General features: G+C 28.5%; 1 protein-coding gene and 3 pseudogenes across 2 annotated transcripts; 3 read left to right on the plus strand and 1 right to left on the minus strand.

Moving 5' to 3' along the window:
• Positions 1–3,278: 3,278 nt before the first annotated feature.
• Positions 3,279–5,700, minus strand: LOC149883481 (uncharacterized). The gene is made up of 2 exons (XM_090098989.1): positions 5,582–5,700; positions 3,279–5,302 (listed from the first exon to the last, which is right to left on the minus strand). The coding sequence occupies exon 2, from the start codon at positions 4,750–4,752 to the stop codon at positions 3,373–3,375; it is 1,380 nt and encodes a 459-aa protein (XP_089955115.1). The 5' UTR covers positions 4,753–5,302; positions 5,582–5,700; the 3' UTR covers positions 3,279–3,372.
• A 945-nt stretch (positions 5,701–6,645) lies between these two features.
• On the plus strand, positions 6,646–25,804 carry LOC145185464 (TNF receptor-associated factor 3-like; annotated as a pseudogene). The gene is made up of 5 exons (XR_016455552.1): positions 6,646–6,854; positions 8,070–8,228; positions 12,350–12,505; positions 24,413–24,978; positions 25,268–25,804. The product of XR_016455552.1 is annotated as a TNF receptor-associated factor 3-like (transcript).
• On the plus strand, positions 14,333–17,403 carry LOC149883482 (uncharacterized; annotated as a pseudogene).
• LOC149883483 (uncharacterized) lies at positions 21,893–22,972 on the plus strand (annotated as a pseudogene).
• Positions 25,805–26,620: the final 816 nt, after the last annotated feature.

Below are 26,620 nucleotides of genomic sequence, written 5' to 3' on the forward strand. Positions count from 1 at the left end.
GATCACACCTGGCAAAGCGATAACACCGCAAGATCTGCTGAATAACACAACTCCTACCACATCAAAGAATAACATTAACACCAACAATAACAAGAAAAGGGCAAGAGTTGAACAAGTGTCATCATCCTCAGATGACGATAATGACTTACTAGAAAATGACTTTTAATGACTTTTGCACAATAACAGAGAGCTAATTGCAAAATTTTTTGTCCATTTAAATGTTTTTTTCATGTTTTTCTAAGTGTTTAAACACTGATTATTTTTTAAAACTCCAAAAAGTGACCAATTTTACCCCATAGCAGGAGTAATATTGATCAAACATGATAAAAACCTGGGGTAACATTGGTCACTTTTTGACGTTTAAAAATAAGTATTTGTAATAAAAAAATTCAAAAAATAAATATAGAGGCCTATAGCCAAGATCTATAATGTTATTACCATAAGAGAAAACTGTAAAAAATTAATAAGATTCAGAGATGTTTAAGAAAAACTGCCAAAACTAACCAGTTACCCCGGCTAACGATACTCTTTTATTTGCGCAACCCTCAAATCCACAGCAGAATATGATTTGAAATTTTGATTAAGGCATTGGGAGGCATTCTTTTTTTATTTTTGAGCAAAAGCTCTCAAAGAAAGTTTCAATTATTTTTTCCAAATTTTTTTTTCCCGAAATTTTCTAATTCCAAAGTTATACATTTTTCATGACATTTTTTTTTTATTTGACCTCCTCATAGTATCAAAGCTTTTAAACTCCTATATAAGTTATATTTCATGAAAAAATAGAACATAGACACTCCTAAAAGAATTATAATAATATATACAAAATCAAATATTTTTAAATTCTCATATTATAGTTCAGAAATATTAACATTTCACCATGAGCTCCTGTTAAGCTATATCTCTTTGCAGTATATACATTTCCACCTATACTAAAAAGTCTTTCACTCTCCACAGAAGACGGTGGGCAGCTTAAATACTTTAAAGCAAGCTTTGCTAATAGTGGCATTTTGGTTTTCTGTGATTTCCACCACAACAAAAGATTGCTTTCTTTGTCATAAGGTCTTCATTTGAGTAGAGTTGAATTTTGTTTAATAAAGTTTCATTTGAAATAAAAGTTTGTGGTTGACTGATTTGTTAAGAATTAAATCCTACATGTTCTTCAAAGCAATTGTCAAAACCCATTTCTACTATATCTTTGTATTCATTTAGTACTGTACCATTATTTTCATATTCTGAGTCAATATTTTCAATGTCACAAGCTGCAGACCGATCATTTTCAGTAACTTTGATGTTTTTCATATTTTCATGGGTTTTAATAAGTTGAATGGTTATGTTCTCAATACTTGTTTTAGCAGCTGAAAAGGTGTTTTCATTTTTGAACATTTTAAATTTGAATCTGGGATCAAGAAGTGTTGACAAGATGATACTATAGTTATCAGTATATTGTTTGAATCTATTGAATTAGTTAAATTATGTCATCAATTAAAGCTTTATTAATGAAATGTTTCAAAAACTGTATCTGTGGTATAATATCTGAGACAATAGAATTTCTTTTACTCAAGCAAACTCTTATTTTTAGGAAATCTTTTAGCAAAACACAAAACTGTCCAATAATCATTCATTTGTTTGCATTTGATGAAGGAAGCTTACCATTTTCAAGTGCATATATGGTTAGAGGTTTCCTTTGTTCATAAATTCGTTCTAACATATGATAGGTACTATTCCACCTTGTTGGAACATTTTGAATAAGTTTGTGCTTAGGAACATTGTTTGCTTCTTGAAGAGCTTTAAGTTTAGGGCAGGCTTGGGGAGAATGGCTGAAATGCCCCACAATTGAATGGCAGTTTGCAATGACATTTTTGACAACTGTTTGTTCAAAAATACACTCATTAATTACTAGTTGCAGTGTGTGTAAAAAACAAGGCATACTATCATATGGGCTATCTTTAATAGCCTTAACAATAATTGTACCATTATCTCTAGCAATTAAATGAATTTTTGAAGGTGATATTTTAAATTCAGCCATAATATCTTCAATCAATTCAGCAATATTTGCTGCTGTATGCCTCTCAGGAAATTGAGCTACTCTAAGTACAACAGTTTTCTGATTAAATGTATTGTCTAAACAGTGACCTGTCAGGCTCATGAAGCTTTCATTTGAACTACTGGTCCATATATCAGTAGTAAAGCTTATAAGTTCAGCAACTGAGTAAACATGGACAGCCATTTTTAACATAAAGTATAAAATAATTTCATCAACTGAGTAAACATGGACAGCCATTTTTAATATAAAAGTATACACTAATTTTTATTATTTTACATACCCTAATGAAACAATGCAACTTTTTTAATGTCTAATTTCATTCCCTAACGAACGCTCCTTTGACCATACTGCGCATGCGTAACGCATGCGCAAAACTATTTTGTTAACTTTTTTAACGACTAACTTTTTAGGGTAAAGTGACCAAATTCCAGCCGCATCTTTACAAAATAGTTTCTACAGACATATTAACAAGAAGGTCTATATGAAAACTATGCATTTCTAGAAAGATAAATCTTTCAGCATTTAGGATATAATTACAGCATTTATTGTAAATGAAAATTGTTTGAAAAAACAACGATAACAAAAAGTATATAAATTAGACCAAAATACAGCCACTATGACCAAATTTCAGCCAGGCGTATGCGGAATGAACCTAATTACAGCCAATATCAAAGACAAGCTTTTTACCAATATTTTTATGGGTTGGCATTTAAAATATTTAAAAATTAATTGTATTACTAAATATTGTATCAATAACTTTTTTAAATCCACAAATTAGCCGGTTGACAGATAAACAATAAGTAAAACAGTTTTAGCAAAATTGGACTTACTTAAAGTTTATTTAGGTTAAATTTAAAATGAACATGTTCTTAAACATCAATTAGAAAATGATTTCTTAACTTAATACTAAGCATTAATCAATAAATAAACTTGCCTAAACTTAGTAAGGATGCCTTTACTTGTAAAAAAAATATGTTTTCAGGAGATGAGTTGCACCACCTTGTTCAAGGGCAAGAAAAAAAAAAACGTTTACATGTTGGTAACAAATAAAAGGAAATTTTTTTTTAAATGCAAATAAAAACCAAACATAATACTAGGTTTAATATTTTAAATAAGAACCTATTATGTGTAAATCAGGATAATTAAAGTCAATGTAATAATCTGACCTACTGTTTTAAAAGATTTGCATAGAATATAATATTTATGTTAAAAAAAAAAAAAAGAATTCAGTGAACTATATAAAAGACTTTTTTAAGCAATAAGAACAAAAATTCATAACAACATAATCAAATTACACATTGTTTTTTTATACTTTTATTGGTTCATTTTTATAGCGAAGGTTTTTTTCTAGGATTATCTTTTGACAATATCTTTGCTTCCTTTATTTTTAAGTTTTGTAGTCTTTTCAATTTACGCATTTCTTTTTCCGTTTCATTTTGAGCTTTTTTTTGTACCTGCTTTAATTGTGACTCATATGCTTCCTTAGAAGTAAGCACAAAAAACTTGTCTGCATACTTAGCTTTTTTGCTTTTTGTAAAATTTGCATCTAAATATGGCAAAATATCATTATCTCCATCTCCTGGATAAGATGAATTTTTAAAAGGGAAATTTGGGGCAAAAGATCGAGTTTTTACAAAATCAGAAGTTAAAGGAGTTGAAACTGTAAAATCAATTTCATACTGATCAATAGGCTGTTCAATTTCAGAGTCAGACATCATCCTAAAGCTGTCTTCAAACTTACTAGTAAATGCAGCTTTATTACTTGCAGCTTTTAGTTTTACAGTTTTCATACTTAGTTCCACTAAACCACCACTTCTATGTTCTGGAATTTCTACTACGGTTATTGGTTCAGCTAAATAGTCATGATCATTTGCTATAGCAAATCTTGGGTTGGTAATTATATGTTGTTCCAACTCAATATCCGGTAAAAGTATTTTTGTGCTGTCTGTTATTTGATTAATCTGCTCAACTGTTGTTGTATTATCAATTGTTTTAATTTGATCAAAGAGATTAGTCACTAACCTGTCTTCAGAATACACATAGTTTGGCAAGTAAGCTTCAGCTGGAATAATTGAAGGATTATATGGAAAGATTCCACATGATTTAAAGCCAGATTCAATATTGGCTTTTGTCATACTTTTATTCCAGGCCTTGGTTAAAAGTCCTGTGAAATTGGCCTTGTTTATTACAACTCCAGGGTGATTAGACATCATATCCTGGGCTGCTTTATTATATGAAACTTTGAATGGCTTAAATACAGTTCGATCGCAAGGTTGAAGCCAATTGCTTGTATGAGCAGGTAATTCAACAATTTCAATTTGGTTTTGTATGGCCATATCTATTAACTCAACGAAATTGTGGGAATCATGGCCATCCAAAATTAAAACTTGTGGACGTTGTGGTCCAATGTTTTTTAAAAATGTAAGCTCAAACCATAGTTTTGCAATCCCTTGTTTAGTCCAACCAGATTCACTTGGACTCCAGTTGGTTTCTTCAGGGGCATCTAGAACTTGAAAACTTTGAAGGGATTTTACTGTTTTCCCTTTTGGAATCACATGAGGTGGTAAGGCTCTTCCTGCTGCATTCACACAAACAATTAAAGTAATCATTTCTCGATTTCCACTGGTTCTCATATGTAAATATTTAGTACCTTTTGCAGCAACAACTTTGTGTGCCTTAAAGTCTAGCTGCAGCCCTGTCTCATCCATGTTCTATATTACTTCAGGCTGACAGCCTTTAATGACTTCTTTAAGTGCGGTAAAATAATTTGCCACCTTTATCGGATTCATACATTGATGACGAACTGATGCTGTTGATTCTGGTTGTCGAAGAGTTACTTTTTTGTAATGTCGGTTGTTTAGTAGTCTCCACCATTTATTAGATGGTTTTCCATTCTTAAAAGAATATCCATATTTTCTGGCAAGCTTGCCAGCATATACCATGAATTGCTCTTTACCAAAACCAATGCCCATCCTAGCTCTGTTGTCTGCAAAATCAAGTAACTTTTTTTCAAGATCAAGTGGCATTAAACGTTTTCTTCCTGCTTTTGCACCAATCTCAATTTTTCCATTTATCCTGCTCTGCAAAGTTGCTCAGGGTACTTTAAAAAATTTAGCAGCAGCTCTAACGGACATTTTAGGTGAAGTAATAACACTGTTTATAGCTTCAAGTAACACTTCCTCTTTATATTTCAAATATTTACCTCGAGTTGGAAGACATTGTTTCTTATTATGAAATTTTTTTTTATTATCAGCCATTCTAAAATGAAAACTTTATATTATAAATTATCAAAATTTTAAATTAAAGATTATTTTCTCATATAATTTCATTTATCAGCAATAATCTACATGAAACAATATATATTCAATTATTTAGACTTTTGTTTATTTTTAAGTCTTCGTCCTCATATTTGAAAAATATTACATAAATATTTAACTAAATAAGTCCATATATTTAAGATTGATAACTTTTAGGATATAAATATAACATAAAGTAGTTATATTAAAAGAACAAAATCTAATAATATAAATATCTTACAAGTATGAGTAACTTTTAGACACTTGTGAACCTAATTTCGGTCTTGGCCGGAATAAGGTATAAAACCTGGCCGGATTTAGGTCTTTCTACCAGGTGCATTTAATTCAGAAATACAATCTATAGAAATGACTCAGCATAATTATAAAACTAAAATTGTCTTTTTAAGAAATATATTTATAGTTTAAAATAATTACCATTTCGTTAAGTAATAAATATTTAATGTTTATAAGCTTCAAACTGGATGCTTACATAATCTTTTAAATCTAAACTAGTACTTTTTTGAGATAAGTATTTGTTATTATAATACTTCTATTATAAACACCCGCCAACTAAAATAATGTTGGTTTTTTATTGGCTGAGTTCATACCAGTCTCAAAAAATTCGGATTTACAAACATAAAGCAGAAACCAAGACAGAAATATTAAGTTTAAAATGTGGCTGAAATTTGGTCACTGGCTCGGATTTGGTCACTTTACCCTAGAGCACTTTCTATTGATTTTGAGACCCATGTTTTTATATGATTCTTAATCAGCATAAAATTCTCTTTCAGAATTAATCATAAAATTAGGGCGAGGGGGGGGGGGGGGCGGAGAAAGTCGAGTAGCGCCTATCTATTAAAACTTTAAACAAATATTAATTTTTATTTTTGTAGTCTATTATGTTAGTAAATATAATTTTACTATTAAATTTTTCTCTTTTATTAAGTATACTTATAACAGTTTAAAATGTAAGGGGGTTTTCAAAAACGTCACATTTTTTAAGACAACTTTTTGTGACATTTATATTTCAAATGATTTAGTATTTATGAATTTAGTTTATTTGGATAGATTTGTAAAAATGATGTAACAAATTCCTATAAATTTTAGTAATGCATTACATGCAAATAATATTGTACTTGCATATGGTTTACCTTATTCTTGTTTTCTTTATTTATTAGTAGATATATATCAAGTTATAGATAAATAAGCAAACTGTAATAATGTGTAGCATATATTATAAAAAATCTGTTGTTTTTTTTCATTTTTTATGATAAAGATTTAAAAATAGAACACAAGGAAAAAAAGATGATGAATGAGAAAGGATATGATGTAAAGTTAGTGGGTGGTTTTCCTGATAAATATCAATGTTTATCTTGAAATATCTCACCATCAGCCTATTGATGATGAGATATTTAAAGATAAACATCTAATGAGAGAGATTGGGAGAACTTAAATGCTATTGCAATGACAATGAATTAGGATGCTCTTGGAAAGGTGAATTGCTAGAATTACAGGTTAGCTGCCTTGTAATTTTTGTTTTAATGGTTTTCTTTACTGACTGCTTCATGCCTATTGAAAATTCCATTAATATTATGTCACCTGAAATGAAGGAGTCTTTTCATCTTATTAAAATATAATTGACTGCTTATATAGTATATCAACCTACTAATAAATTTTATATGGTAGTTTATTTCTGGAAGATAAAGAAAAAATAATATTTAAATATTAGCAATATTTGATAGTTAACTCTGTTCTTGATGTTTTGCTATTTTTAGGGAAATAATTATCACAAACCTAATAGAAGAAACTAATATCTCTTGTTAAATATTAGTGCATAGAACTATAGAATTATTTAAATTTATTAAAATATTTCAACCTTTAGAATTTTAAGTTGGATTTAGAGAAAAGCAATTAAAAATAAAAGTTTAAGAATTATGTTCACCTATATCTAAATAAAGTTTAAGTTCTTTAAATAAAGTTCTTCACAAAGTTGCTTCTTTTAAAATGAAAATCACTCAAGATTGTTAAATAATTGATTTTTAAGTTGATCAAAACAAAATATTTCTATTTAAAGTTATACTTGCATCAAATATTAATTTGTTACTATTTGAAAATATATAAGAATTTATGAAATATTGCGTAAACAAAAATTCAACTACCATGTATTTAAAGAGGAGAAAAACCTGATCTGTGTTTCATGTTAAAGAATAATTGCTACACAAAGAATAATTGCAAAAGCAACTTTCAGATTACACCACCTTTTATGCCAAAAAAAACTTTTACAACAAAAATTTAAAGTCACTCAATAAAGTTATAAAAACAGTCTGATCTTTTTGGCTGCTTCTTTATGCAACAATGACTTATTAGTATTCACCAAGTTTGTGCTTATTTACTTAGTTTTCAGTAGTCAATTTCATAAATCTCTTAATATACATGATATTTAGGAAGTTATTCTTATTGATCAGATAACATTTGGCATTTTAATTCATAAAGTTGCAATGCACGATTGGTTGAAAACATTTAAACTATTTTACTGAAGTATGGTGCAAGTATAGTGCAAGTAGTATAGCTGTTTTGAAATTGGTTTTATTTCTCATCTTTTTTCATCAAATGAAACTCAGAATTTTTGTGGGAAATCACACAATTTAACTAATATATTAACACCTGCTTTTAAAAAATTTGTTGTTAAAGTATATATGATTAGTTTTTGATTGTTTGTTTGTTTTTAGAACCACCTGGATATCTGTAGCTTTAATTTTATTTCTTGTGGCATGTGCAATAACTTAGTCCTAAATATTTCTTTAAAGGCTCACCAAAATGAAGAGTGTTTGTTTTGTTTGGTTTCTTGGCCTGATTGTGACTTAAATCTCAAAGCAAATGAGTTAGAGGTAATTATTACAAAAGTTAAAATGTTATAATAGTAGCTATATAGTGATAATGTTTAGTGAGCAGCATAAACTTTTAAAAATGATCACTGAAACAATCCTAACACATTTTGATGATATCATTGACAAAAGATTAACTGGTTTAGTTTTTGAAAGTACGGTGATGGCTTTATTTCCATACTTTTGTGGCTTTACTGAAAGCATATTAAATAAATTTGTTGCTTTATGATTGTTTTGATAAATTCAATGAAGTGTGTTTAAGTGTGAAAAATGTTTATTTTTTTGTTATTTTTGTTTTGATTAAAATATTGCAGTTGTCAAACATAAGGTTTTTAGTTTTGTTTCTTCCCATTTGAAAAATGAAAGTTGCCATTTTACATATTTTGTGTATTGTAATATGTATGTAAATTGTATTATAAGGTGATTGATTGATTCACAGTAAGAAGGAGTTCTTTTAAGTTTATTCTAAAAAGTTTATCTTGTTTAAGTACCTTAAATAAAAAATGTGTTTGTTTTCTTTAAATAAAAAGTTCAAGAAAAGATGAGAAAATAACAGATTAGAAGGAGGTATAGTACCCAATATATCATATCAAAATCTTATCTAAACAAAGTTGTTGAATTGATTCCCTTAACATGCTGCTGATATGTCAAAGTAAATATTACCTAAGATCTAAAAATCTATGTAAAGAATTTTTACGAAAGAATTAGTCGCAATTGTCATACTAAATCATGTTATCCATTTTGCGTAAAACTAGACATTATATTACAATTGATTAAGTAATTGGGAAAAATTAGGTTTTTGATTTTGAATGCTATATAGGACAATATTTAAGTAGTAGTGTGCCAAATATAAAAAAAAATAGTCTGCAGTCAAAAAGTTGAATGATTGACTTGATAAATAAATGGTCAGAATGGTAGTTAAGGTAGTTGAAGGTAGTTAAGTTAAAACAAACTTTTTTTCTTGACTTTGAACTTTACATATATTTATATTTTATAATAAACTTCACAAATCACCTTTAGTAAATGTATTTTTAAAGCATTGCAGCTTTAAAATATAGTGAGAACATTAAACAAAGTTCTGCAGCTCTGTATGTTTTTTAAAAAATTAAAATAAAGTCTTTATATAAATTTATCACAAATATTCTATTTGAGCCAATGTTTGATAGATCAATTAGAGATAAATCCTAATCAAATATTTACGAGCCAGGGTTTTATAATTTAAAATGTCTTTCTAGCTGCTTGTGTGGTCCTTTGCACCTCATCTCCTGCACATGGCTTGATTCTAGACTTTAGTCAAGTACATCAGCATCTTCTTGTCCATCCATAAACGCTCAAGTTAAATTGTTTGAGCATTTCTTATTTAAAGTGACTCATGAGTCAATTTTTATTCAGTTCATAAAGGAAAAAACGAGTTTGCTGTGTTTGAATCAGGTATACATGTAAATGTCCCAGCTGTATACAAAGAAGCCATTAAATGGCATTTTATTATCATTGTAGACATTCAAAGTATTAAATAAAATTTTTAAAAATTAACTAAATATAATCTTTTTTACATTTCAAATGATTAACCCAGCTAACATAAAACGTTCAAGTACGTTTGAAAAACATTGGAAATGTTCTTAGAATGTTCTTGGAATGTCCCCAACCGTTTCTAACGTTCTACAAAACATTTCTTGAATGTTTTGTGTTAGCTGGGAAGCTGTTTCTCTTTTTTAATTTATATTTTTAAAAATCTTGTAAATGTTATATTTTATCTATTGTATTTCTGAAATTAATTTTGTATTTATTGCAAAAACTTTATGCTGTTACTCTTGTTAAGTGAAGATGCTGTTTAGTTTGAGCAAAAATCAGTGTATGCTAAACCGCTATTTATTTTTCTATTCTCAACATTTATACTTAGTAACTTTTCTTTTGTCAAAACAATGTTTTTTAAATAGATTATATGAGATAGCAGCAAGTTTTATGAGCTAATTTTTACAACTTTAAAACTGTCAATCAAAATTTGGCAAGAGATTCCCTGAGGAAGATAATAAAACAGAACCTATGCCATGGGAAACCTGCTTGAATCCCAGTTTAGAGGTTCATTTCTGAAAAAGGCAATTTTCCAGAAAAGAAATGAGGAAAACCACTTTATCACCAGAAATCTAAGGTATGCATGAGTGAATAAGATCAATTTAAATCTTACAATCATTGTCTTGACAACTGGAGTATCATTATTAATGCTGAGCTAAAAAGTTCAAATAAGGACATTGAGATAAGCTTAAGGATGCACTTGGATGAAATGGCTCTCCAAACTGGACCTGAAAATGAGGATCAACAGCCTCAATTGGACAGAGAATTCAAAAGTTATTTTGCATTCCCAAAAGTTGATGTAAGTTTTAATTTGATATAAAAAAAAATTTATTAATTTTAGTAAGAAGTACATAAAATTTCACCAATATGTTATACTTGATAGTGTATTCATTCAAAAATAAATTTTCTTTAGTGACAGACACTGTTAAGATGTGCTTATGCTTATTTTTTGAATTTAATTAAGAATTTGCGTAAAATCTTTCTTTAAGGTTGAATCACTAGACTGGTGGAAGTCAAATGGGAAGCATCTACAATTGCTTGCTAGTCTGGCATGTACATTCTTGTGTACTTTACCTATAACATCAAGCTCAGAAAACGCTTTCTTACAGGCTGGAATGATCATCAACCATAAAAAAACAAAGTTGAAATCTGACACAGTCCTGAGACTGACCTTCGTTCAACTGAACATCAAGAGATTCAGGTTGCAATTGATGAGTTGGAAGAGAAAAGGAAGATTGAGACAAATAATTCAAAAGAAAAGACAGATGATAAAGATTCCAGCAATAGAGGAATTGGTACTCAAAGTACCTCTCAGTCTCATTTCTTATCAACAGAGGAGCATGTCAAGACCAAAGTCAGAAACAACTGAAACAATATCGCAAGTATTTGCCAAGGCAGTCAAATGACAATATGTGGTTGTTTTTAGAAGAATCATGTACAAGCTTGTTTAAAATTTTTTTTAAATTTTTTAAAAGTCTTTGGACATGAAAATTCTAAAAAAATTTATGAAAATCTCAATAAAAATTAAACTATTCTAATGTATGTGTAAAATATTTTTTAGTAGTAGAAAAGTATTTGATAGTAGTTATTGTAAGAATTGTCAGTTATGAATGAATTGTCAGTTATGAATGAATTGTCAGTTATGAATGAATTGTCAGTTTATGTTAAAAAAAATGGTTTATAAAAAAAATTAAAATGCCAGAACATTTATAAATAATGATTATAGTTATAATAACAGTATTAATTACTATTGTTGTTATTATTATAATTACTATTATAATTATGATAATAATGATGATTATTATTATTATTATCAACATTGTTATTATAATTACTATTATTAATCTTGTTGTTTTAATTACTATTATAATTTTATTGTTGTTGCTGTTGTTGGTGCTGTTGTTGTTATTATTGTTATTTTTAATATTATTAATGTTATTATTACTTTTATCATTTTTGTTTTTATTATTATTTTTATTATTATTTTTATTATTATTATTACTATTATTATTACTATTATCATTACTATTATTATTACTATTATTATTATTACTATTATTATTATTACTATTATTATTACTATTATTATTATTATTATTATTATTATTATTATTATTATTATTATTATTATTATTATTATTATTATTATTATTTTTACTATTATTGTTATTATTATTATTATTATTATTATTATTATTATTATTATTATTATTATTATTATTATTATTATTATTGTTATTATTATTATTATTGTTATTATTATTATTATTATTATTATTATTATTATTATTATTATTATTATTATTATTATTATTATTATTATTATTATTATTATTATTATTATTGTTATTATTTATTATTGTTAATACTATTGCCAGTAATATTATAATAGTAATAACTAATATTATTGTAATAGTTAACATAATTATATCAGGTATTAGATAATTACTGCCTGTGTTCTGAAATGTCTTACTGTTTCATCAATCATATAAAATGTTGAAGCTATTTACTTGTTTAAAAAAAATATATATCTATCTTTTTTCCTCCTCCAGAAACATGTTTTATTCTGCTCAATGAGATCAGTTGAGTGTCCTTTCAATTGTAAAAAAAAGGCTCCTTTTTCTGAACTGTTCAAGCACTTTCAAGTATGCCCTCAACTGAAACAGAACTTCACTTGCCCTTATAAGCTGATTGGGTGTCTCCACCAGGTATGCCATTTTACAGTTTTTTTAGTGTTGAAATAGAGTTTTCAGTAAAAGAAATGTGAATGTAAATTTATTAATACTAGAAGATGAAGAGTTTTTTTTTCACTAGTGTTTAATATTAATGGAGACAATTTATTATTTATTGAAGTTTTTTTCTAAATTTTTATATACCTAATTGATTTTGATGATTCTTTTTTCAACAATAGCTTACTAGATGAAAAGGGTTTTGTAAAAATTATAATGAATTTTAACATCAGAGTCTATTAAGTCTTCTCATGCAAAAGGGTTGAAAAGATAGCCAATTTCTTCTGAAAATTGCATTTTATATTTTAGTTAAAATTTACAACTTTTGTTATTTATATAATTTTTAAAATATGTTAGTTTAAACAAAGTTTAATTATTTCTCTACAAAATTCAACAATGAGAGTTAATTGTAGATGTAGTAAAGGAAAATCAATGATTTCTGAAGTTACTGATCTGTCAGCCATGTAAATTAACTATAGCTGATTTGAACTCTGCTATTATCAATACATCTCCTAAAAGACCACCATTAACCAAGCAGTGAGACAATATTGATTAAATTGTCAAAGTGTACTGTAGAACACTTAGAGTAAATTTGTAATGTTTGGAATCAATGTCCCAAATGGAAGGTCAAATATTCTATTACAAATTTTACCTTCCAAAAACAAAGCATGACAAAGTTATTATCATGGTGTGGAAATGTCTGAGCCAAGGTATCATCTTCACTGAATTGATGGAATCATGGGTCTGTTTGTTTACAGAAATATCATCTTTGATGATAATTTTGTAAACAAATTTATATTTTACCATTTGCAAAAAATAAAAGGGACAGTTTGAAAATTGTTTTTGTCATGAAAGGACATTGATATACTAAATGAAAAATTTGATAGTATTTTACAAATTATCTGTAAAGAAGTAGCAGGTGGTAAAGATATTGTTTGTAGAATTTAAAAGTTATATGTTTTCAATGCATGTGTCACAGCAGGACCTATAGACAGGCTCTGGGATGAAATTTTTACTTAAGGCTTGGATTCTATCAAAATGAATACAGATACAGCTCCTATTTTATTTTTTCAAAAAGTATGAGACCTTTAAGTTAAAAACAAAAAATTACTTTTAGCTAATAAAAGTGATTTTTCTATTATAAATGAAAGAGGAAGGATTAGTGTCACAGAAGGACATGTTACAGAAAGACATGTCACAACTTGACAAAAAGTAATCATATGAAAAATAGTCATATTTTATAGAGTTTTTTCACCATCATTATCATCTTCTCCATTCTTTTCATCCAAGGTCAATCATTTAAAAAGTAAATTATATTGGGAGTCTATCTTCTAACATGGTGGGTTTCATGGGTGTACATGCTGTCAGTTAAATCTGTGGATTCATTATCTTCCATGTGACATAAATGCGTTGTTTATGTTAAGTCATAATTTATCATGCCTAGTTTGAGTCTAAAAACAAAACAAACTATGGTTATCATATATCATGATAATGCCAACCTAGCTGACCCAAGAACGCCCCTTATATGGGGTACCCTGTAATGCAAATTTTGAAATCTTTTAATTTTGTCCGCAGAAAATAATTTAATTTGAATGTTCGAATTGAATGAAATTTTGACTTCATAGTGCGCCAATAAAAACATCTGTAGAATGAGAACCGCTATAGAATTTGACAAAAATTGGTGCAAATGTAGCCTATAGCCAATCCAAACTCTGGATAAAATTTCAGTCGGATTGGTTAACTGGTTACATATTTATGGCAGTTTTAGTTTAAATTTTGTTAGTTTTTTGCTACTTAAACCTCAAAATGTTACCAATTATTGTTATATTCGGTCACTATTTTCAAAATAATGGTTATATGAGTTTTCTTCTATGTAATACCAACAATTTTTATTATAATTGTTTAATAGCTACATGTACCATTTTCTTTTTGTAGACTAAATATTGATTTGCTATTTAAAGTGTGATTTGACTTGGCTTATGCTTAGCGTGGAAATCTCAGCATTTCCTAAGGTATAAACTACAAAATGCATAAAAATGCTAAAAAATGATTGAAAAGCTTTTCTATCAATTTATGCAGTTTGCCTGATAAAGCTATCAGTTCAAAATCTCTAACGCCCATATCACCCTCAGTATGTGAGAAAATTTAAGAATATATTTGGCCAAATTTTGGTTCTGATCTTGAAGTTTGTCCTTCAGTAGTGTGTTCCAACTGCAGAAGAAACTTGTTTAGTCTGAACGAAGGTGAAACTGCATATCTTTCCAGCTGGTTAAAGAGTATATCAAAGGAACCTTAATATATGTATATATATATATATATATATATATATATATATATATATATATATATATATATATATATATATATATATATATATATATATATATATATATATATATAAACACACACATATTGATATTACATAATATACTTCAGGAAGAATAATGTATTTGATAGAAAATAATGTATTTCAGGTAAATAGGAGTACTTAGGCGAACCTCTTCACTGCTATGCATCCAGACAAATGTTGAGCCAGAGTCAAATTTTTTAAATGTGGCTGAAAAAATCTGTGGACTCTGCTATTTAAATCTTAGTATGGATTATTTATATTTATGATCTTATAATTTAGAAATAAGATTAAAATAAGATAAGTTAAAACATTTTTTCTCTTTATGCTATTTTACAGTTTGATTCAATAGATTTTTTGTTTTTACTTATTTCAAAAGTTGTTATAAAATTCTTAATATTAATTTTAGAGGAGTTTCTCATGATTGTTGCAAAAGTTAAGCTGTAAGCAATATCATAGATGTTCATGGACGCCGGCAGGATTTTTTTTCAAGGGGGGGCAAAATAAAATTAAAAAGTGATATTTCAAAAACTACAAAAATGCATCCTATAATCAAGTCATTTTATTAGACCAGTGACAACAGAAAATTAAAGAAAATGTAAAACTAAAAACACAAGAGTTAAATCATTGTTATTCAGTAAATAGAAATTGTAGTCGTTTGCGTTCACTGCCAAACTTATTTACAATTTGTTCCATAAACTCAGATTTTCTGGAGCGTATTTTTTCACGATGCACGCTCAGCATGCAAAGCCCAGACAAACGCTCATAACACTAATAATGCTAAATTATACCAAATAATGCTAAATTATATAATAATATAATGATTAGTTAAAAAACATTGATCTATTAAATACAAATTAGACATATTCCAAAAAACAAAACAAAAATTAAAATGCAGCAGGTTAATTCAAGTTAATCAAATTAAATATATATAATTATAATAATCAACATTTAGCTAGCAAAAAACACAAGGTAATTATATTATTAAAATGAATATAACACAATAAATAGGAAAAAAATAAATAAAAATACAATACAAACAAGAAACATTTTGCCAACAAACAAAAAAACAACAGCATAAAGAAGTAAATGAAACTCACACATTAAAAAATGAATTAAAAAATTTGATCAGTGCATCCAATTCTTTCTTCGTTAGTTCGAAGTTTATTTGTTTGCGTAAGAACCTTATTATTGTAATTCGACTTCTTTTTTATTATTATTATTTCCTTTATTTTCCTTTTTTTTCTTCCTCTCTTCTTTTTGTTTTCTATACTTCTCCTTTATCTATTGTTTTTTTCTATTTATTCCTTTTTTATTTTTCTATGATCTATTTCTATCATATATTTTTTAAAACTTTTATCCTAACATCTTTTTTTAAAAATATAAAAAATGCCTTTATAAAAAAGCTTCCGCCATCGTGGAAGTCATTGCTTTCGATAGTAATATTTCATTTAAACTGTTGTCATTTACATTACGGTGAGTAAACTATAAATGAGTTAAATTGATAAGATATCGAAATAAACAGTTAAAAGAAATTTTGTGAGTATCAAAATTTATTTTGCTTTTCCAGGGGGAGGCAACTGCCCCACCTTGCCCTTGCCTGCCGGCGCCCATGTAGATGTTAGTGAATCACTTGGAGATCTTCTCTCTGATACAGTTAGAGTGAATGAAATTAAGTCGAAAAAGAAAGAAAGTAAATCATATCTCATTCCAAACTATTATGGAGCTATCAAATGTATTAGAACTCTCTAAAAATAAAACCAAAAAATTATGTTCTACTTTATGTAGGAATCTAACAAGTGCTATAGAATCGAGCATTTATGTTAAAATGACTGAATTGCAGGAAACTCTGAATATTTTTAGATGGTGGTCAAAACTTCTTAAAAGTTATTGTTAATGTTTTCGACCCAAAAAATCATTATACTTCCTCTGAAATATATGAAGATTCTGGTGTGAAGCGATGCTTTATTCTTGCCATTGTGGAGATGGTCTCAGTGGATAATGGCCAAAATAATCTCCAAAAATTATTGGCACCTCTTTAACCTGAAGAAGTGAAATTCAGTATGGCATTGATCTAAAGTGTGCAAACAGTGTTTTCGGACTTTCAAGTCACTCTGGCAAATATGCCTGTCTGTATTGTGAAGGAGAATGCTCCCTTGAAGCAGGGAAACTAAAAACGTTGGGCTCCATAGACTTATGTTATGATCAATATGTATATGGTGGAAAAAAAAGATTGAAAATGCAGGAATACAAAAATGCAATAAATCCTCATTTAATTTACTTAAAAGAAGATCAAGAAACTTTTCTTGAACACATCCCAGTCGGCACATCTAGTTTCAATTTCGGAATTAAAACCCTTATAAACACGTATTCGTCACGAACCAGGCGTAAACCAAGAACACGTAGATTTCACGGAAATTTTACTGGTGTTTGACACGTCTTTTATGAAGTTTCAAACACGTATTTATTGAGGTTTTAAATACGTGTCTTATAAGGTTTTAAGCACGTATTAAATGAAGTTTCAGTTTGGAACTTAAATCTTGATCAAACACGTGTACGAGACGGGTTAAGCGTAACCATGGACCTATAAGAGATGGACGTGCAACCTATTGTTTTACATCATAGAGGCCGCAAAAATCAGCGAGCCATGCGAGTCTCCGACAAACTCTAAATTTTCACCCGTCAACAAAAAAAACTGCAATAATGGCTGCCCACAGTTTTAAAACAGAAACTCTGATCACGTGGTATTAGTTTAAACTTTTATAGCATTAGTTTAATAAGACTGCTCAGGATAAAGTAACTACTTCACGCGTTGACAAATTACTAAACAAATTACACCAAGGTAAAGGAAATAAGTTGTCGGCACGAACAGATTTTCATCATTTTTCAAAGATAAACATTTGTAAATTTGGGAACTTTTTTCGTGTGAACAAAGTTCCGTCAATAATAAAATAGACCTGTAAGGATAATTTTAAAATGACTAAAAAAAGTATAGCGAAATATAAAAAAGCTTAAATAAAATTTTTTGTCAAGGTCTGGTTTCATTCAAATCCTTGGTGCTTCATTCACCAGGCTTAATTTTGTGTTTTTTTTTTGAGTATTTTTTCCGATATGTCGCCATTTTTTGCCTCGACTACTCTATGAGCTCCATAATATATATTCCACTATGCATTATTTTTTTAAATGTGTATTATCTAATGGGCTTTTTTATAATTCATTTGATAAAGCAAAACCTTTTAAAGAGTTATTCAAATTTATAATTATCTCGCAAAATGCGGCCAGATATTTCATGTTTTCGTTTTTCACATTTCATATATTATTTCATTTATCATAAAAAGCACATCATAAACCATTAATTTTTGTAAAATAAAACTTAGTTTATATATAGCTGGTAAATCATATAATTTTGATATTAAATACTTAGTTATTCTTGCGGTTTGCCATAAATTGGCTTTGCTAAATTCTTTAAAACTGACAAATTATTTTATTCTTTATTGTATTTACTTTCATTTTATGTATAAGTTATTTATCCTTAACTGTATATATTTCTGTTGTTAAACATAAAAATAGAAAATTCTATAATATTCATAAACTAGAAGTCTACAGCAATTTAGTAGATGGAATAGTTCCCTGGACATGAAACCAATATGCTCTAGGTATCTACAAAACTTGTTGATATTTTGTATTATTTATTATATCTCTAGTTATACCCTGATTCTATTGGTGTTATCTTGAACTACTAAAAAGAAGTTGATGTGACTGGTTAGATGAGACCAAAAATTTTGGACGAATCCGACAGACTTAAATATAATTTAATTTCTATTGTTTAAAACAAAAGATTTGTAACAATACGCAACGAGCATGGCTCGTAAAAATAACAATAGGTTGCACGTCCATCTCTTATAGGTCCATGGCGTAACCAAAAATACGTAGATTTTACGTGAGTTTTACTAATTCTGTCACGTGTTTATACTAAAGTTTCAAGCAAGGAAACTTTTAAAATCATTTTAACTTATTAGAATAACTTGTTCGTTTAAGATAATCATTTTCAACGTACAACTTATATTATAGTTAGCCATTCCAGACGATTTTTTTATAATTCAAATAAACATATATAATTTATATCATTGTATAGAGCTTGACTTGACTTAAAAAATGAGGGGTCATTCGGCCTGTGAAGTTAAGCGGATCTAAAGTTATTGAATTTTTTGTAGTGCAAAAATTGATGATTTTTTGACGGAAGGTATAGGGCTTAAGTATGGAAAATTTGCATTGTTATGGCACCGAAAAAGAGAGTATTTTTGGATCATATTGACTTTTGAATAACTTTTGAACCGTTATTACATTTGACTTGATATTTTCCATATTGTTTCAACAACTATAAAACAACAAAATACCAACAAACAAAAAATTTTAATTCTGTTGGGATTGCCCAGAATCGTCTATTTTACAGACTGAGGGTTTTTAATTATTTACTTAGTTTTGGTGTCATATTGACTCTTGAATAACTCTTGAACCGTTATTACATTTGACTTGAAATTTTCCATATTGATTTACCAACTATAAAAAAATAAATTGCCAAAATATCTTTATTTAATTCTGTCGGGATTGTCCAGAATCGTCTATTTTACAAGCTGTGGGTTTTAACTTATTTACTTAGTTTTGGTGTCATATTGACTCTTGAATAACTTTTGAACCATTATTACATTTGGCTTTAAATTTTTTATGGTGATCCAACAACTATAAGCAAATAAAATACCACAACTTTTATTTAAATCTGTGCGGACTGCCCAAGTTCATCTATTTTACGCAAAACGCGAGGTAAGAATTATTTTGTTCTATCTTCCATTTTAAAAGTTGGGAGAAAATGAATTATTATCTTTAGTTAGTAATAATAACTTTTAAAATACGCATTATTTTATAATTTTTTTTTCAAATAATTTGCTTAAACATAAATTATTTAAAGCAAAAGTTATTATTTCTTTAGAAATTAAAGCTAAAACTTTTTATCTTCTATTTTTATCTTCTTTTACTTTTAGAAAAAATCATAAACTTTCTCCCAACGTTAAAACTTGGAGATAGAACATAATGATTCTTACGTCGCGAAAATCAAAACAAAAAACCTCATAAAATATGCGAAGGAATATAGATAAATATATACATAATTTCTATATACAAATCCTTAGAATCTATGCTTCAAGAAAACATAAATAAATACTTGTTGTAAAAAGAGGAAAGACTAAACTTGCAATTTCCACCTGGACACTTTTAAAAAAAACTTTTTTTTTTAAAAAAAATTAACCTTGAAGTTTTGAAACGCTAAGAACTAAAAATTTATGTATAAAAGTTAAAAAGTGTCCACATTCCATTAGATTCCTCATCCCTTTTTTAATATATACGGAAAGTTTTATAAAAATTGGATGTGTTTTGGTACTAAGGAATCCTAACCTCCAAAAGCTTTGTTTTAAAAAAACGTTCCCGCTTCAAGCTTTTTTCTTAAAAGTGGTCTTATGATATGGATAAAATTTAAATGAAGCCATATAATCCATAGTACCTTCTGTATTTGGCTGGAAAGAGGTTGAGTAACACTAATTGATTCAAAAAACCTCAAGGTGTTTGCTTAAGCATACAAAAAGATATAAGAGAGTAAAGTTCATGAAAATTTCGTGTTTTTTGTCAAACGTCAAATGTTTTTCGTTGAGCCGTGGAATCGCTATTATAGTAAAGAAAATAAATTATCATAATAAAGGAACATTAATGTTCCTTTCATTATTTGCTACATTATATTTATAACATAATTCTACTTTTCTTTATTTTTTCCAAGTCAAAAAATTAACGTAGCTATATTTCTTCAAAAAATTTACTTTTATCTAAATTTAAAAAACGGCAAATAAAAAATGCATAAATTGATCAGTCTCTTGGCAGAAAGTGCTCTTTTCATTCCTTGCTTTAACCTTTCACTCAAACAAGTCTTTAACTGTTTTTCAGGAATCTTCCATGTCACTAATGACAGTAAAACTGTCGACAAAATCAAAGGTAAGTCATATGTTGATGACAAATGGTCAGTATATTACTTGTTTGGCACATGGTTACCAATGGGAATCTGTTGGAATGTCTTCTTGATGAAAACAACCACTAATTTGTTTCAAGTTTAACAACTCATCAAAATACTCTCTTTGGAGTTTGTATTTTACTACCCATTTGGTAAGAACTGATAAAAGTTTATGCACAGTTTGCTTAATTAAACATGTATCTTCATTTTCTGAGCTTGAACTTTCAAAAAGATCAGTTTCTTCTGAGGAATCAAAATGAGAATGACTACTTGAACTTAAAGCTATTGTTAGGGAATCATTGTGAGAACACTTTGATATATTACTCTCACTATCTTCTAATATTTCTTCTAAGAAATCAGTTTGAGAATGAGAGCTTGATGAAGATAAAGTGAAAGCACAAGCCAAAGATATATTTCCAGCTAAAGCTGCTTGACATTTCTTCATATATTCTTTTATATATTATGCTGAATTTGCTGTCTTCATTTTTGTTAAACTGCTAATTTTACAGCATTAACTACTAAAGCTTGTAAAATGTTAAAATATAGGAAACAAACCTAATTACTAGAAAAAATATAAGTATAGGTATATATCCATAATACTATAATCAATAACTGCCATATTACTGATATACACATTATCATTTTATTGATAATATGATAACATCCAACTATTGTTATAACATCCAACATTTTTTTTGCTTATATCCAACAAATTAATTTACATTATGGCAACAACAACAAAAAATATTTACCAGAAATATAGATATATCTAATATATTGCATAGGCTTGGTCTAAACTCTACATAAGGCAACAAATGTACGAAAACCAGAAACATTAAAGTCTAATTCATACAAAAACTGTAATTACTTAACATATAAATATATATTTAATAATAAAAATTTTTTTTTACAAATATTTCCCCAAATGTACTCTAAGTATACTGTTGAATCTTCAAGAAAATATAAAATGAAGCAGCTGTTGCAGGGAACACAACTTTGCAATTTTAAATCTTCTTTACTCATTAAAAACTGCTCTACAAAAGTCTTCAAATAATTTCAAAAAAAAAAAACCGCTAAAGCTATATTTATGGGATTTTAAGGAAACTACGTCAGTATCCACTTTCCGTAATTGCTTCTGCGCGTAAATCAACTTTTAAATATTCGCGTGTTTTTATCACTGGTTTCACAACCATTACAAAAACCTATTACAAAATCAAACGACGATTCTGCAACGGTGAAACCATCCGTAAAAACAGAATATTCTATAAAATACATCACAATTATAATTGGTGTTTCGGTAAAAAGAGCAAGTTTATTTCTCGGATTGAAAACCGATTCTTGAAACGTGTTATTCTCTATGTTTTAGCGGGTTTTAAACACGTAACAGAAACCACGCGTAACATATCGCCGAGTTGTGCCGACTGGGATTGTTCTTCTACCTGAGCTTCAGATTATGATGGGAGTTGTGGATAAACTCTGTATTTTGCTTTTATAGGTTTGGCCAGCTTTTCAAAGCTGGTTGAAAACACATTGCATGTTAATGAGAGGGTACCATGGTGTAGGTTTAGTTGGAAACAATGCTAATAGATTTATGTCCCTATTAGATATTTTGAAGAGGGATGTTACCTTAACTGCAACAATCAATATTTTACCAATAATTAATTGTTTGCGTAAGTTTTCATTAGTAAAATCAGCTGTGTTTGGTTTGGAAATGGATACAGATATTTCTGTTAAAATTGAAGATTTCAAAAGTTCATTTTCAAGTCTTCAATTATATACAAAAGATGTATTTGGCTATGACTTGACAGTTTCATGGAAAAATCATATTTTAGTGTGTCACATTCTCCCCTTTGTAGAACACAATAATATTAGCTTAGGTAACTATGCAGAACAATGGGGTGAATCTGTTCATCACAAATTTAAAATAACTTGGATGAACTATAAAAGAAACATGGGATACAAAATGTATGGAGAAAAGCATCTAAAGCACTAAAATGCTGTAGTAAATTAAAATTTACTACAGCATTTTAGCTGTAGTAAATTTTAATTTAAACAAACATTAACGTTAATATCATTTGTGATACAAATGTATTTATATTATGGTTTAAATAAATATAAGTGGGTTATTTCGATTACCATAATGGCTGACTTTTTTAAAACTTTGGAAGAAAAAAAGCCAAAAATTATGCGTTTTAAATTTGAAAATATACATATTTAGCACTTAGTTCAGATTTTTCTGACAACATATATTGTGTTTGCTAATGCATATAATTGATTAAATGTAAAAAAATCAGGAGTGGGGAGAGTTTCAATCTGGCGGTCAATTTGGAGAACAGTAAGGGTCTGCGTATCGTTTCATTTCCATATCGTTATCATACCGATATGATATCGGAAAAACAAAAGTGTCATCGGAATGATTACGACGTAATATCGTTATAAAAACTTTAACCGGTATTGTAGTTAGTTTAAATCTCGGTATATACCGGAACTCTCGTCATTCCAATGATTTTTTTTTCCCGATATATCGGAATGATTACGATATAGAAATGAAACAATACGCAGACCCTTAGAGAACAGTGTAGTAACGATATGCTTTTTCTAAGTGGAAAAATCGGTTTATAACGATATTTTATCGTTATGTTATCGTTTGCATTTCCAAAGACCCTTATCGTATCGCTATAGTTATCGGTATTTTTTCAAAACCCAGTTATCGTATCGTTATAGTATCGTTTCAAAATAATAACGATACGCGAACTCTTACATATGACAAGGCTTTGTTTTGGTTTGGTTGGTTTGTTCACCACACCAGTTTATGCACAAATATTCGTAGATACGTTGGTTTTTCTCTGCGTGAAAACTTGTCCGTCATCCGAAAATACCCATAAATCACTACGAACGTTTCTTTGTGATTAACGAACATCCGTCAATTAAGTTGGTTATCTGGTTTATAACACAGACCATTTGGTGTCAAACAACTAATAGCTCTACATATCGTTTCAAAGTTGAAATAGTAAATTTAACACTTCTACTTATGAAAAAGTTCGGAATGGTTAGGCCACCGTTTTTGTTTTTTTAACCATTGCTAATGGTTGTAACCTGTGTTTTCTTTTTAATGATCTACGTTATCGTTTTTCAACTCCAAAATTGTTACACGAAGGGATTTTTCAACAAGACAATGATCTAAAACATAACGTAGGCTCTGTTAAAGATATATCAAGAGGAAGAAAATTTTAAAAGCAGAATCATCAAAATCTCTCAAGTAATTAAAATGTTGTTAAAAAAACTAAAATTGTCTTTACAAATTCATTTAAAATTTAATGTATTGTTTTTTGATGTTGAAACAAAAGTTATTCTGGTTTTGTATTCAAAGTTGTTGCTTTGCTTATTTCAACTTCTTAAAATCTGTTATTCGGCATATTAAGTCAGTTAAACTTGCCTTGAATTCATAACAGCGTCCTATTTGAGTTACATGGTTTGTTTTCTTTAGGCAACTAGTGCTGCTGCTCTTGAAGTTCATTTAAATTCCTCCGATCATTTTATGATGGCCGCTACAATGATAAAAAGTTTGCGAGAAAGTAATGAGAACTTGAAATCAGAATTGCAGTACCAAAGTTTACGTAAAGAAATTGAACTAGTCAAAGCTGATTTAAAAATTTGTCAAGATAAGGTTGAACGTTTATCTTATGCTCAGGAACCAGTGACCAAGGATCAATTTACAAAGTTTGAAAAGCAATTATATGAATGTAAAAAGAAAATCGACGAACTGATTCCAAAAAAAGCAAATATAGATGACTTCCGTAATTTAGCGCCAAAGATTGAAAATATATCCGGCACTGCAGACAAGATTGAAATAACTAACGCAATATTAGGTGAAAGCATGTCAGATATTGATCTTAAATTGCAGATCCTCGAAAATACACGATATGATGGCAGACATTTGTGGAGAATCAATAATTTTCGTTTTCGTTTAAGGCAAGCTGAAGAAGGCAAATGTCCTGCCATTCATAGTGCTCCTTCGTTTACTGGTCGCGGAGGATATAAGTTTTGCGCCAGGTGAGTTATTTACCTGTGGAGGAAATGTATTTTGTGTCATGATTTCTCAGTAATGACAGTGTCAGTAATGTATAACAACATATCTTAGAGAAAAATGATTTAACGTTTCTTAGAGAAAAATAGTTTAACATTTATGTGTATACAGCTTGAAAACAGTTAAATACATTTGTTTGTTTCAACTTTTAGTATTTAGTTGTTTGCTATTACTTACCATAAATTTTAATTCTTTTTTCGTGTTTAGGAAGGTTATGCCAAAAAGAAATTTCTTTTTTTTTTTATTTTGTTTTAGACTTTACTTAAATGGTGATGGAAGTGGTGCAAAAACACACATATCGCTTTACTTTGTGGTTATGAGATCAGAGTATGATGAGCTTTTAGAATGGCCTTTTAAGAAGAGAGTCACTTTTAGATTAATAAATGTTTTAAATCAAAAGGAAAGTCACGAAGAATCATTTGAACCAGATGTTAACTCTTCCAGTTTTCAACAACCATTTAAAGACTTGAATACTGCTGCTGGGTGTCCATTATTTTTTCCAAAAGAACATTTATTTTCACCTAAATATCTTGTTGACGACAGTATTTTCCTAGAAATTATCGTTAACGAGTAATTACAAAGCATGTCATAGATTCCTGTTAAAATTATCCATATCTATTATCCATATCTATTTCCTGTTAAAAATATCCATATCTATTATCCATATCTATATCAAATATCCATATCTTTTTATAAAATTTTAAAAAGGTGTTTGCAAATAAAACATGTAAATGACAATTAACTGTAATAACAAATTTATGAAATAAGCAAAAGTTTTTATAAATATAAAAATGAATTTTTTTAATTTAGTTACTAATAGTATTATAGTAAAACATATCAATATAATTACGATTCATTTTTTGAATTGTCTTTGAAATATTCATAATGATAAGTCAAATCGGTCCGATAAGCAGAAGCTAATGCAGCAACAGTGTCACATTGGGTATACTACTGGTATATCGTCTTTAATACCAGCACTTTGATAGTCTGTCAAATCAGCCTTTCCAAGTATTGCAATAATCGCTCGTTTTGCAGCTTTTATAATTATTTCAAATGCACCACCGAGGTGTGGTCTTTCGGAAGCATACCATTTGATTCCACTGTTAGAAGTACTATTTAACTCCTCTGTTAGCTGTTGAACTGTTACTTTATTCTTTATCTAGTTGTTAAGAAGTTCTTTTAATTCACTGTTTCCGCAAAGTTTGTCCTGTTATCTGATGGCATTTCTACTGGTAATCCTCTTCTATTTGCCATCCGATTAAACGCATTTAGAAACGAATTAAACCCATGATATTAGATACGTAAACAAGCATAAAAATATTTTGTTTTGCGTTCTCTCTCTTCCTTGAACTGTAAGAAATAGTCCAGCAAAATCCATACTAGCTTTTGCAAACGCTCGTAGTGGATCTTTTAGACGAATGGTTAGTAGAGGCGCCATTACTTGCTGCGCAGGGTTGCACTTAATTTTTTTACATATACTGGATCATGATTTTGTTTCACGGATTTTTTCTCTTCCTCGTACGACCCAATATCATTCTGACAACTTTGTTAACATTAGATTCGTTCCTATAACTCCCATCTTCATGAAACTGTTTTATCAATTTTAAT

The sequence above is a fragment of the Hydra viridissima genome, unplaced genomic scaffold (genome assembly GCF_058129835.1).
Source record: "Hydra viridissima isolate aposymbiotic clone 2 unplaced genomic scaffold, HvirCarnegie_v1 scaffold_9, whole genome shotgun sequence".
Classification (NCBI taxonomy): domain Eukaryota; kingdom Metazoa; phylum Cnidaria; class Hydrozoa; order Anthoathecata; family Hydridae; genus Hydra; species Hydra viridissima.

Coding starts and splice junctions, on each gene's coding strand:
- LOC149883481 (XM_090098989.1), bottom strand. CDS start 4,752: ATGGATGAGACAGGGCTGCAGCTAGACTTTAAGGCACACAAAGTTGTT.